The following is a 13,659-nucleotide window of genomic DNA, read 5'->3' as shown; positions in this document are numbered from 1 at the left end:
CTTAGCCTAATATTCTGGCGGCTCCTAGATGGTGCCAGAATCATCCAGTCTCAGGCTTAGCCCTTGCGTGCCCTTTACGGGGCTGGCCTTCCCATGAGTGCCTCAGGCCCCCCGCCCTCGTCCTTCCCTGTTGTGAGGTGTCTGCTGTGCCCCCGGTCTGGGCACCGCCTGGAAGTCTGTGGGTGAGGGCGGGCAGGGCACCGCCTCTTTAAGGCGACATCACAAGGCTGTGGAAGGTGGGGCAGTCGTGGAACTCCCGGTCTGGCTGTTTCTGGGGCGTCCGTGGCTCTGGATTTCCATCTCCATGGGGCCACAGGCCCACACGTGAGCAAGAAGTCATGGCCATGGCTGAAGGGAACGAGCTGATGAACAGGCTCATGAGCGAGAACGCTGACCTGAAGAAGCAGGTCCGGCTCCTCAAGGAGAACCAGATGTTGAAGCGCCTGCTCAACGAGAGCTGCCAGGACAGCTGCGGCCGCGGCGGCCGGGACTTCCTGTTCCCCAAGGCCCCCGCCTACCCCGAGGACTGCTCCCCCGGGACTGCAGGTGAGGCCCAGGGTGGCCTCGGAGTGGGGGCTGCTCCTGCAGGTGGTCCAGGCTTCCTCTCCTGGTCCCTCATTCTGCTGTGCGTCCTCAGATGAGGCCCTTCTCCTCTCTGAGCCTGTAAGTCCACGCCTAGAAAATGGGTGTGGTGGCTTAGCCACTGAGCTGGTCAGTGTATCAGTCAGTGGCAACCACACAAGCACTGCCACTGTGGCTTAAAACAGGATGTGTGTGACCTCAGGACCTCCAGGACCTCTGGGGTTAGCCCAGCCAGTCCGAGCATTTTGCTCTGCTCCATGCATCCCTCTCCTGGGGCCAACAGGCTTGCCTGGGCTTGGGTGTCACATGGCAAGGGCGGGTGTGCCAACCACCCCAGCTTGGAGCCTCTGCTGTGTCTCCTCTGCTCACACAGCATCGACCAAAGGAGTGCTGTGGTGGAGCCCAGCACCCAGGGCAGGAAGTGACCACTCACGGAGGGAGCATCTGGTGGGGTGGGTGCAAATCCCTGGGAGAAAGTGAGCTCGGCACTATAATCAGCTTACCACATAGCATCCCCTCCAATAGTCTATGGCTTAAAAAAAAAAAAAAAAGGCTTTGATTATTTGCTGCAAAAGCAGTTGGTTCGGATTTAAAATTTCTGTGATAAAATTCCCTCTGAAACATGGAAAGTATGATTTAGGGAGTGGTTGGTGGGTATGAGCGGCTTGGATGTGGACCAAGGACAAGACCCTGTGACCAAGTGAGCCCTTAGAAATGGGCCCTCTCCCCGTGCACGGACTTATTGGACTCACTCCCCCTAAGCTTGGAGGGGAGGCAGCTTGAGGGGCACCAGAGACACACAGGGAAGAACTGAGCTGTTTGACATTGGAGGGAGGGCTTGAGAGGGGGCTTTCTCCAGGACAAACGTGCTGCCAGAGGCCTTTGTTCCTTTGGTGAGCCCTTCCCTGGGGTGGCAGACAGCTGCCCCCGCCATATCTGGGACTCCAGCAACCTGGCTCATACTGGTTGCCCTGCTCTGGTGACTCCCTGAGGCCCCGCCCCACCCCGCCCCACCCAACTTTCAGGCCTACCCAAGCTGTTGCCAGTTGCTTAACCATAGGATTGGCCTGTCTTGGATCCTGCTTCAGGTTTTTCTAAATTCTTTCAAACAAGCAGCATCTGGTCTCAGCTAGCCCTATACCTCTCGTTAAGTAATACAAACACAGGGAGGCAGCCAAAATGAGGAGACAAAGAAACATGTCCCAAATGAAAGAACAGAACAAAACTCCAGGAAAAGAACTAAACGAAATGGAGATAAACAACCTAACAGATGCTGAGTTCAAAATACTGCTTATAAGGATGATCAATGGACTTTGTGAGAACCTCAGCGAACTTAGTGAGGGCCTCAAGAGCATAAAAAAGGACCAGTCAAAAATGAAGGAGGCACTAACTGAAATAAAGAATAATTTACATAGATTCAATAGTGAGTAGGTAAAGCCAAGAAGCAAACCATCGATTTGGAATAGAAGGAAGCAAAAAACACCCAATCAGAAAAACAAAAAGAAAAAAACAATCCAAAAAAATGAGGATAGTGTAAGGAGCCTCTGGGACAACTTCAAGCGTGCCAACATTCGCATCTTGGGGGTGCCAGAAGGAGAAGAGAGAGAACAAGAAATCGAAAACCTATTTGAAACAATAATGGCAGAAAACTTCCCTAACTTCGTGAAGGAAACAGAATACAAATCCAGGAAGCACAGACAGTCCCAAACAAGATGAACTCCAAGAGACCCACACCAAGACACATTATCATCAAAATGCAAAAGGTTCAAGACAAAGAGAGACTCTTAAAAACAGCAAGAGAAAAGCAGTTAGTGCCCTGGCCAGTTTGGCTCAGCGGTTAGAGCGTCGGCCTGCGGTCCGGAGAGACCCGGGTTCGGTTCCCGCTAAGGGCACATACTTCGGTTGCAGTTTGTCCCTGGCCCTGGTTGGTCGTGCGGGTGGCAGCACAAAAAATGGAAAAATATCCTCAGGTGAGGATAAAAAAAAAAAAAAAAAAAGAAAAGCAGTTAGTTACCTACAAGGGAGTTCCCATAAGACTGTCAGCTGATTTCTCAAAAGAAACTTTGCAGGCCAGAGAGAAGTGGCAAGAAATATTCAGAGTGATGAAGAGCAAGAACCTACAACCAAGATTACTCTATCCTGCAAAGCTGTCATTTAGAATCAATGGCCATATAAAGACTTTCCCAGACAAGAAAAAGTTAAAGGAGTTCATCACCACCAAACCGTTATTATATGAAATGTTGAAGGGTCTTTTTGAAGAAGAAGATAAAATATATGAACAAACAAAATGTCAATGAATACGTATCTATCGACAATGGAATCTACAAACAAAATGAACAGGTAGAACAGAAACATTCTCATAGATATAGAGAACATTTTGTTGGTTGCCAGATGGGAAGGGGATTGGAGGAATGGGTGAAAAAGATAAAGGGATTAAGAAGAACAAATTGGTTGCTAGACTGACAAACCTCAAAGAGAGGAGAGTTGGGGGGTGGGAAGAAATAAACCAAAGAACTTATATGCATAACCAATGGACACAGACAACAGTGTGGGAAAAGGCAGAAGGGGGGCAGGAGTGGGGAGGAGGGGGTCCATGGGGGAAAAATGAGGAACATCTGTAATACATTCAACAATAAAGATTATTAAAAAAAAAGCATTTAACATAAAAAAAGAAAAAGAAAAGAAATGGGCCCTCTCAACGGCCTGGCCAGGTTGGGAGAGGACTCACCCAGCCTGCTCCATTGCCGTGCTGGATCAGACAGCCTGGCCGGTGCCCTTTGGACCTGGTTTCACAGGATGAGCCCTTCCACCCGTTGTTTCCAAAGCTGCTGCCAGTCCCCCAGCAGGATGCTCTAGGGACTGATGGCTGGGCCCTGTATCGGGTGTGGTCACTTCCTGGACTCCACCTGAATGTCTGCCACCTCCCCTGAGCAAGCTCAGCACATGTGAAAGGCGGCCACCTCCTGATTGTGGTGGCTGCACGGAGCTCATGGGCCCAAAGCCCTTGGGTACAAGGGTCTTTCATGGCATTTGGACACTTTAGAGCCTCAAAGGGAGTCTTAAAGAGGGAGTTCAGACAAGTATGGGGTCCTCAGGGATGGTGGGAAGAGAGTGATGCGCCAGGAGGGCCAGCTGGAGAAACCCTGAGCCCACAGGACCGAGCCAGCTGCAGCTCCATGTTCTGAGCTCCCACCAGTGGCCAAGGCACACACTTGTCACTGGTGCTTGCTGAGGAGGGACTGGCCTCACAGTGCCATGTCCTGGGTGTGATGACAACCTGCTAGGAGTCAATGGTGCCTTCTCAGGTCACTAGGAACACCTGGTGTGCAGTGGCTGCCAAGTCATGTGCCTCATGCTGTTTCGTTGTCCTTCACCCTAAGAATTGAATCAGGCCAACCCTCAGGGCTCAGGCCAACCGTGTGGTCAACAGTGGCAGGCACCCTGGGGCTGTCCCTCGCCCCCTGCCTTGCCTGGTCTGAGGGTGGGCTTTGGGAGAGTGCAAACTCTCACTCAGGCTGGGCTGTTCCCTTGTCAGCATCTCAGAGCAGAGTCTCCCAGATCACAGGCAGCACCCCTGCCCCTGGGCAAGTGCCGATCTTGCTAGACGTCAGCCTTAGGAGGAGCCCCAGCCCCTGGTCAGCTGAGTTCACCAAGGTTCCATAGAGAGGCCTTGGAGCCCAGCGCAGGGCGTGGGCCAAGTCATCATGGGCCCCTCCATCCTCAGGGAAGGGCCATCCTCAGGGAGGCCGAGACTCTGGCTGCTGAGCCCGGGTGTGGCTGGACCCTGGGTTTCTGCAGGAGCAGCTGGGCCCTGGGGCTGGAGCGTCAGCAGCACTGTCAGACAGGGAACCTCACAACAGTGGCTCACACGTCCCACAGTCCCTCAGCCTCTGCTTTCAAGAAAGGATGAGCTTTAAAACCTGTTTTTCTTATTCAACAACATAAATACCCAAGAGGACATAACATTGAAAGCTGTGCCCGTGCTCCTGGCCCCACTCCCGAAGGCAGCCTCTGTCAGTGTTTGCTCGGAAGTTGTTGATGTGTCTATTTTGGCATTTTTTTGCTTTCACGATTTTCCTGCAACCCGTCATCTCACTACCATCGCCCGCTGGTCTCTTCTTTAGCTCTAAATGCACTTAATGCTGGAGAGCAGACTGTTGCATGTGGAGTTCACATGTCCCTCAGCCTGAAGCCACGACAGGCAGCACCCTTCCAGCAGTGACCACAGACAGCCTGACGTGCACCTCTGTGACCGGTCGCAGGGGTGACTGCCTGGCAAATCTTTGGGTCAAAGGCCACGAGCGATTGAAATGTTGAAATAGACACTGACAAGTGCTCCCCAGAAGGTCGGGGGCTCTGCACTCTGCAGACGGAGGAGCAGGTGCCTGCCTCCCGGCGCCTTCCCATCACCCAGCGGTGTGAAGCAGCCACGCCCGCTCCTGGGAAGGCTGTGAACGGCTCCCGCAGGGCTCCCGTGGGGCTGTTCCCTTCCCTTGGGTTTCAAGCACAAAGGTGCACATTTTCAAAGGGACCAGTGAGGGTGGCAGGTCCCCTCAGCCCCACCCCTCAACCCCCTCCTTAGTTCTCAGGGGTCCTTCGCTGTTCACTCAATTCCTCTTTGTTCTTCTGGGTAGAGATGATTTTTAGCAGCTTTGAGTATTCTCTATGTGCAGTCCTCTGCTACTTTCCCTTTCACATACTGACATGGTTATTTCTGTGTTGTTATATTTTTAAATGACTGTGTGATATTAAAAAATCAGATGAACTACAATCTAACGAACCCTTCTCCTCACGTTTGAAATTATACTTCTTTCTTATCCTAAGATAAATAACACAGCAAAATACTTTTATATGTAGGGTTGTTTCCTTAGGGTATGTTTTCCTAAAGTAGAGTCACCAGCTCAGAAGGCATGGGTCATTTTTTCCCCACGTTACTTCTTTTTCTCACATTTTTAAAATTTTTTTTTATCCTCACCCGAGGGCATTTTTGCATTCATCTTCAGAGAGAGAAAGAGGGAGAGAGGGAGCAAGAGAGAGAGGGAAACATCAATGTGAGAGAGATACATCGACTGGCTGCCACCCACATGACCCCAACCAGGGCCGTGGACAAACTGCAACTGAGGTACGTGCCCTTAGCGGGAACCGAACCGGGTCTCTCTGGAGCCCATGCTCTAACGGCTGAGCCAAACCGGCAAGGGCATCTCACATTTTAATCTATTTATTCTTCTGTAAACCCAAAGGATGACTGCACCCACTGCAGTATACTACGCTCTGCTGGCTCGCAGTTTCTCCAAGTCTCTTCATCCATTTCTCACATAGAATTCTTTCACACTTACCAGTAAGTTTATCCCTGCAGCACTTCATGTTTTTTTCTTACAATTATGGACTTCCTTTTCCACTGTATTAAAAAAAATTTTTTTTTCTATATTGATGTTTAGAGAGGAAGGGAGAGGGTGAGAGAGATAGAAACATTGACAAGAGAGAACATTGATTGGTCGCGTCCTGCATGCCCCCCATTGGGGACCGGGCCCACAACCTGGGCATGTGCCCTGACTGGGAATCGAACTGGCAACCTCTTGGTGTTCAACCACTTGATCATGGCTTGATGCTCAACCACTGAGCCACACTGGCCGGGCTCCACTGTATTTTTAGAATCATCAGAGTTGATGTATTTTGGAAAGATGTTGATTAGTAAATGTTGTAGCGTGAGAGAACCAAGAGACCACCAGAGCCAATTAAAGCCAAATAGAGGGCAAAGCCGGCTGGAGACTGATCCCCAGTTCTCGGAGATCAGCCCCGACTGTCAGCTGATTTTTTATTTTATAGGGGGTTTGTTACAAATGTCTGCAGCTGGCATTTCTTGTTGGCCTTGGGGAAGAGCAAGCCAGCAAGTACAGAAGCCGAGGCAGTTAGCGATAAGCAGGAGGGAACGGAGGTGGGAGGGAGCTGAGGCGAAAGGGAGCTGGGTGAACTGGGTCAGCACACATCTATCCTGCTATTCATTCTATTATGTAAGTTCTAAAAACTAACAAATTCGCTTAGAGGACACATTCATTGAGAGGAGTCTCAGGCCAGCTGGCACTTCCTCAGGTTGCCTCTGCAAGCTTCCTAGTTGGCCTTTTGTTTATTTCATCAGGACAGAGTGATAGGAGCAGGCCACTACATTCCCCACTGGTTTTCAGGGGAATCAAATCATTGATTCCAAAATGTTCATGCCCACCTTCATGGGAGTAGAAGTAGATCTGTGGGATTATATAAGTTAGAATACATAGTCCAAAATCATCATTATGGGAGTTAATATAGGGAGTCAGTCAGGTAGTGCAGGTGAATCAAGTCCCTTCTGGGGCTACAAGTAATCTGGGGCCTTTGTCTTCTTGGAGGTCCTCTGGCCTAGGAATAGTTAACAGGCAAGACTCCTGGTGAGGTGATTTGTCCATATTATAATTAGGAGATTTGAAATATAGTCCCCGTTCCTGTAAGTCCCTTAGTGTAAGCTTTGGTTCGTGGCCCCATTTGCATGTTTGTTTGTTTGTTTTCTTTTAGGGCGTCTTCAATAGACAGGTTTCTCGTTTGAGTATGGGAGGATTCCTATGGCTCCACAGATACTGAGTTGGCTTGTGGGGATTTCACCGAGTCATAGGAATAGAGGTCCCAAGTAATAGGATCAGGACTGGAGTAATTTTACCTTCAAAGGATCGTCTGTCCATTGAAGGGTTCATTTTTCTGGTATCTGGCCAGGGTGAGCCTTCTTTACCTGGAAGTGATGAATCCAAAAACAACAACCTGCTGTCTTAAGAGCTGTCGGAGTGGTGAGGATTACAGGCAGAAAACCAGTCCATCTAGATTACAATGAAGCAGGCTGAATTTTCTTGATCCAGATCCAATCTCCAGGCTGAGCATTGCGGAGATCTGAGTCACCTGGAAGAGGAGGCTTAGGGAGAGAATCTCTTATTATCTGATGGTTCCTCAGTCGGATGAGTTGCAGAGCCTGTAAGGACTTAGAAGATAATGGTTATTTAGTTCGGTTAGGGCTTCTTCTCCCAATATGGGGAGAAGTGGTGGTGGTCTCCCGTATATATTTCATAGGGAGAGAGACCCTTAATATAGGGAGTACATCAGACCCGCAATAGGGCAAAAGGAAGGAGGCTGACCCAATGTTCGCCTGTCTCTAATTTTAATTTAGTAATAGTCTCCTTTAGTGTTCGATTCATCCTTTCTATCTGTCCTGAATTCTGAGGCCTGTATGCATTGTGTAATTTCCAAGTAATTTTTAAAATTATAGCTAAGGCTAGTGTGATCTGGGCGATGAACACCGGGCCATCGTCGGACCCCAAGGCTAAAGGGAGGCCAAATCGGGGGACTATTTCTGATATTAGTATTCTAGCTATTGTCTGAGCTGTCTCAGATTTGGGAAGGATTCTGTCCAACCTGAAAAAGTGTCAATAAAAACGAGGGGGTATTTGTAACCAAATTTCCCTAGAATTAATTTAGTAAAGTCTATTTTCCAATATTCCCCTGGGTTCTGTCTATGTAGTTGAATCCCCGGTTGAGCATTTCTTTGTTGTCTTGTATTTATTTGAACATAAGTAGGGCAGCGGGCCACAGTTTGCTTGGCATAATGGTGAAGCCTTGGAATGTAATAATCTCAATGAAGAAGTTCAATCAGTTTAGTTCCCCCTAGATGGGTGCTCTTATGAGTCTTAAAAATTAGATCTCGTCTATCTTGTCTTAATGCCTCAGGTAATAGAATTTTCCTATCAGGATGTATATACCAACCGGAAGAGTTTGTTTCCTTTTAGTTTAGATCCAAGCTCTTTTTCCTCTTCTGTATAAGAGGGAACTTTAGGGAGATTTCGTGGAGGTAGCACAGGTAAAATCTGGAGAGGCCCCACTGGATTTTTGGGGGGCAGTCTCTCTTGCAGTCCGATCTGCAAAAGCATTTCTTTGGGCCACTGGGTCATTGGTTATCTGATGTCCTTTACAGTGAATGATGGCAACCCTTTGAGGCAGCCAGATGGCCTCTAACAGGGCTAGGATTTCAGCTTTGTTTTTAATTTCCTTTCCCTCTGAGGTGAGGAGTCGCTGCTCCTGATAGAGGGCCCCATGTACATGAACGGTAGTGAATGCATATCTACTGTCAGTGTAAATGTTTATAGTCTTTTCTTTTCCCAACGTAGGGCTTGCATTAAGGCTATAAGTTCAGCCCTCTGTGCAGAAGTCCCATGTCCCAATGCCTGTGCCCAGAGTACCTTATCTTGTGTTATAGCGGTTCCCGCATATCTGGTGCCTTTTGACATGAGGCTGTTCCCGTCTGTGTAGACATCAGCATCTGGGTCTGGCCAGGGTGTGTCTCTGAGGTCTATTCGAAGACTAGTCAAGGAGTCCAGGACCTTGAGGCAGTTATGAACAGGTTCTGTTGGGTCATCTTCAGGCAGCAAGGTGGCAGAGTTTAGGGCAGTAGTCTTTAGGAATTTAATCTTTGGGGGGTTTAACAAGAGCATTTGATATTGAACAATTCTGGCATGGGACATCCATTGCTTAGGGGGACTCCTGAATAGGGTTTCAATAGCATGGGTTGCTATAATTTGTAAATCTTGTCCTAGGGTCAGCTTAGAGGCTTCCTTAGTGAGCAAGGCTGTAGCTGTTATGGTCCTTAAGTAGTGTGGCCATCCAGAGGCTACTGGGTCTAGTCTCTTAGACAGGTAGGTCACTGGACGTCTCCAGGGACCGAGGTCCTGTGTGAGTACTCCTTTAGCAATCCCCCAGTTCTCAGAGACAAATAACTGGAAAGGCTTATTAATGTCAGGTAGGGTCAGGGCCAGGGTGCTGATGAGAGCCTCTCTTAGTTCTTGGAAAGCCTTTTTCTCAGTTTCAGTCCAAGTTAAATCTTCTGTCTTTCCCCCTGTACTGGTGTATAGGGCCTTTGCAATGTTTGCAAGTCAGGGTATCCAGAGGCAGCAGTACCCAATTGCTCCTAGAAATTCCTGGACCTGTTTCTTTGTGGTCGGGGTATTTTCAGAATGGCCTCAATGTGGCTTGTCGAGAGGGACCGTTTTCCTCCTCTCAGTTCATAGCCCAGACAGGTGGCATCCTCAGTGCATAACTGAGCTTTCCCTCAAAACCCTCTAACTCCTGTAATTTCCTCCTGATGTCTGGGGCCGACTGGGTAACTAAAGCAATATATATATTTTTTATCCTCACCTGAGGACATTTTTCCATTCTTAGTTCAGGTAGAGTGGGAGGGAGAGAGAGGAACAGAGAAAGAGAGAGAAACATCGATGTGAAATGGACACATTGAGTGGCTGCCACCCGCACAACCCACCAGGGCTGGGGACAAACTGCAACTGAGGTATGTGCCCTTAGCGGGAACCGAACCCGGGTCTCTCGGGACCGCAGGCCAATGCTCTAACCGCTGAGCTAAACCGGCCAGGGCGCGAAAGCAATATTAATAGTTCTATTATCAGGGGCTTCCAGGTCTATGGGTGTAAACAGCTGGTAAGCTTCCATCAAATGCTCTAAGAAAGCGGTTGGTGACTCTCCTGGCTCCTGAATAGTCTTGCTTACCTTAGATTAGTTGGTTTCTTAGTCGTTCCCCAGATGTCCCGTAATAGAGTCAGGCAATATTGTTCCAGAGCCTCCTTACCTTGGGGATGTGGGTAGCCGGTGACGAAGACAGTCGGGATCAGAGGTGGGTTCTCCTTCTGGCCTGAGAACAGCCTTAGCTGCTTCTCAGTAGACTATCGCTTTCTTCAGAGTGGAAAGGACCTGCAGAAGCTGCTGACAACCATCCCAAGTGGGCTGGGGGTGTGAAACACAGTTTCTAACAGAGAGATTAATCTTTGGGGTTTTGTCCGAGAAAGAGGGGTCTTGTTTCCACTTATACAGGTCATTAGTGGAGAAGGGGGATATACACCATAAAAGGCCGGGAGACAACAGAATAATGAGTGATTCAGGGGCTGGCACTTCAATGGTTAAACAGTTTGCCTGTGAGAATGTTAATAAGCCTTGCAGAGAGGCATTGAGACCTCACCACAAAGAAGCCAGTACATCTGAAGAATACATCCCTACCCTTCAGACACTGGGTCCTCCCATACATGGGGGACATAACAACTGAGGCTCTGAGAGAAGCCTTCCCTGCCGACAATGCAGGAGAAAGCGGCAAAGAATCATCTTTTTTTTTTTATCTTCTATCATTCATAAATCTTAAATCTTTATTATTTTTATAATTTCCTTTTCATAAAGCCCTTCTCAGTAGAGACCCAAGTACATCAGAAGTATCATTTTATTCATGTTATAGTAACCATAGCTCAGATTCATTTTTTTTTTTCTTTTTATAGGTGAGTACATTGTAGCACCATGAAAGAAAAAACTTTCTTAGTTAAACCAAAAAGAGCTTGATCTTCAGGCCTCTGGGGCTTAATCATGTTCTTTCTTTAAATAATCCAAGCATGACTTTATAAAATACATTATATGGCCCTTTAAAGTGAGGACTGTTTGTATAACCCACGGCATTAGCAGAGACCCACATATAAGAGGCATTCTATGCATCTATTAAGTGAATAAATAATCACTCTTAGTAGTGTGTATGCTCTTGCATTTGGAGTTTGTTGTCCCCTTACCCATACTCCAGTGGGGAAACAGACTGTGTTAAGCCATCTGCACTGATTTGATTTCCTTTCATAAGGAGAGAAAACAAATCCTTGAGGAATTCCAGGGCCTATTGGAATGACCCAAAGCTAATTCCAGGTCAAGAAAAAGTTTCTTAAAAATCAAATCCTGGGAAGGTTGTCAAACATATTTGATCAAAAGATTATATAGTATTGTTATTATTAAATAGAATTCAATTGCTTATTCATTTAAAGTGACAACGACAGATGTTAAACATAAACATAGGTCAGTGAAACTTCAGTTCTTATGATTAAGAAAATGGGTCTTTAAGGAATCAAGTACTTGATTAACATAACATAAAACCATTTCAATAATATGTATAACTTTTGCTTCCCAGGCAAATATTGGGAAAAAACTTTTTCCCTTTTACAGGCTGAAAAAGAACCAAATAAATTCTATAGTAATTTATTTTAGAGTCATGTATCTTATTAAATTCATTATTTAATTTATTTATGATTTCTTTCTAAGATTTCTCTTAACAAATCTTTTTTTATTTTTATTTTATTTTTGTTACAGATGTTTCTCTTTTTTTACCCCATTGGCACCCCCCTCCCCATCCCCCCCACCCCGTCCCCAGCATTGTTGTCCATGTCCATTGGTTATGCATACATGCATATAAGTTCTGTGGTTTATCTCTTCCCATCCCCTACCACCCTCTCTTCTGAGGGTTGTCAGTTTGTACCCTACTTCCGTGTTTCTGGGTCTACCCTATTCCTCAGACTGTTATATTCATTATATTCCATATATAAGTGAGATCATGTGGTATTTGTCTTTTTCTGCTTGGCTTGTTTCACTTAGGATAATACTTTCCAGGTCCCTCCATGTCGTCTCAAAGGATAAGAGATCTTTCTTTCTTACAGCTGCATAGTATTCCATTGTGTATATGTACCACTGCTTTTTTATCCATTCATCTACTGATGGACACTTGGGCTGTTTCCAGATCTTAGCTATTGTAAATAGTGCTGCTATGAACATGGGGGTACATATATTCTTTCTGATTGGTGTTTCAGGCTTCTTAGGGTATATTCCTAGAAGTGGGATCACTGGGTCAAATGGAAGTTTAATTTTTAATATTTTGAAGTAGCACCATATTGTTTTCTATAGTGGCTGCACCAGTCTGCATACCCACCAGCGGTGCACTAGAGTCCCCTTTTCTTCACACCTGCGCCAACACTTGTTTGATGATTTGTTGATGGCGGCCATTCTGACAGGTGTGAGGTGATACCTCATTGTTGTTTTAATTTGCATGTCTCTGATGATTAGTGATGTTGAGCATTTCTTCATATATCTCTTGGCCATTTGTATGTTCTGTTTGGAGAGGTGTCTATTTAGCTCCTCTGCCCATTTTTTAATTGGGTTCTTTGTCTTCCTTTTATTGAGTTGTCTGAGTACTCTATATATTTTGGAAATTAACCCCTTATCTGATGCATCATTGGCAATGATGTTCTTCCATACAGTGGGTTGCCTTTCCATTTTGATGATTGTTTCTTTTGCTGTGTAGAAGCTTTTTAGTTTGATTTAGTCCCATGTGTTCATTTTTTCCTTTGTTTCTGTTGCCTTAGGTGATGTATCAGTGAAAATTCTCCTGCGTATGATGTCCAAAATTTTGTTGCCTACATTTTCTTCTAGAATTTTTATGGATTCACGGGTCACATTTAAGTCTTTTATCCATTTTGAGTTTATTTTTGTGTATGGTGTAAGTTGATGGTCTAGTTTCATTTTTTTGCATGTAGCTGTTCAATTTTCCCAACACCATTTATTAAAGAGGCTGTCTTTACTCCACTGTATGTCCTGAGCATATTGTCTTGGGTCCATTTCTGGGTTCTCTATTCTGTTCCACAGGTCTATATGCCTGTTCTTGTGCCAGTACCAGGCTGTTTTGATTACAGTCGCTTTGTAGTATAACCTGATATCTGGTACTGTGATCCCACCTACTTTGTCCTTCTTTTTCAAAATTGCTGTGGCTATTCGGGGTCTTTTTTGGTTCCATATGAACTTTTGAAGTATTTGTTCTAGTTCTGTGAAATATGTCGTTGGTATTTTGATGGGGATTGCATTGAATCTATAGATTGCTTTGGGTAATATGGACATTTTAATGATGTTAATTCTTCCAATCCATGAACAAGGTATGTGCTTCCACTTTTTTATATCTTGCTCTATTTTTTTTTTCCACTGTCTTGTAGTTTTCTGCAATTAGGTCCTTTACTTCTTTGGTTAAGTTTATTCCTAGGTATCTTATTTTTATTTATTTATTTTTTTGCCACGATGGTAAATGGGATTGTATTTTCAGTTTCTCTTTCTGTGAGTTCATCATTGGTGTATACGAATGCCATCGATTTCTTGACGTTAATTTTGTATCCTGCTACTTTGCCAAATTCATTTATTAAGTCTAGTAGATTTTTGATGGAG

At 46.0% G+C, this 13,659-nt stretch overlaps 1 protein-coding gene across 1 annotated transcript in view; it reads left to right on the top strand.

The window, feature by feature from the left end:
* The first annotated feature begins 344 nt into the window (after positions 1–344).
* Positions 345–13,659, top strand: part of SPATC1L (spermatogenesis and centriole associated 1 like) — a 29,667-nt gene continuing 16,352 nt past the window's right edge. The window contains exon 1 of the mRNA XM_036243575.1: positions 345–546. Within this exon, the coding sequence (XP_036099468.1) occupies positions 345–546 (202 nt within the window). The remainder of the gene's footprint in view (positions 547–13,659) is intronic.

This window comes from Molossus molossus, unplaced genomic scaffold, assembly GCF_014108415.1.
Source record: "Molossus molossus isolate mMolMol1 unplaced genomic scaffold, mMolMol1.p scaffold_m16_p_5, whole genome shotgun sequence".
Taxonomy (NCBI): domain Eukaryota; kingdom Metazoa; phylum Chordata; class Mammalia; order Chiroptera; family Molossidae; genus Molossus; species Molossus molossus.
Note: the sequence above shows the minus strand (reverse complement) of the source record. Positions and strands in the feature narration are given on the sequence as shown.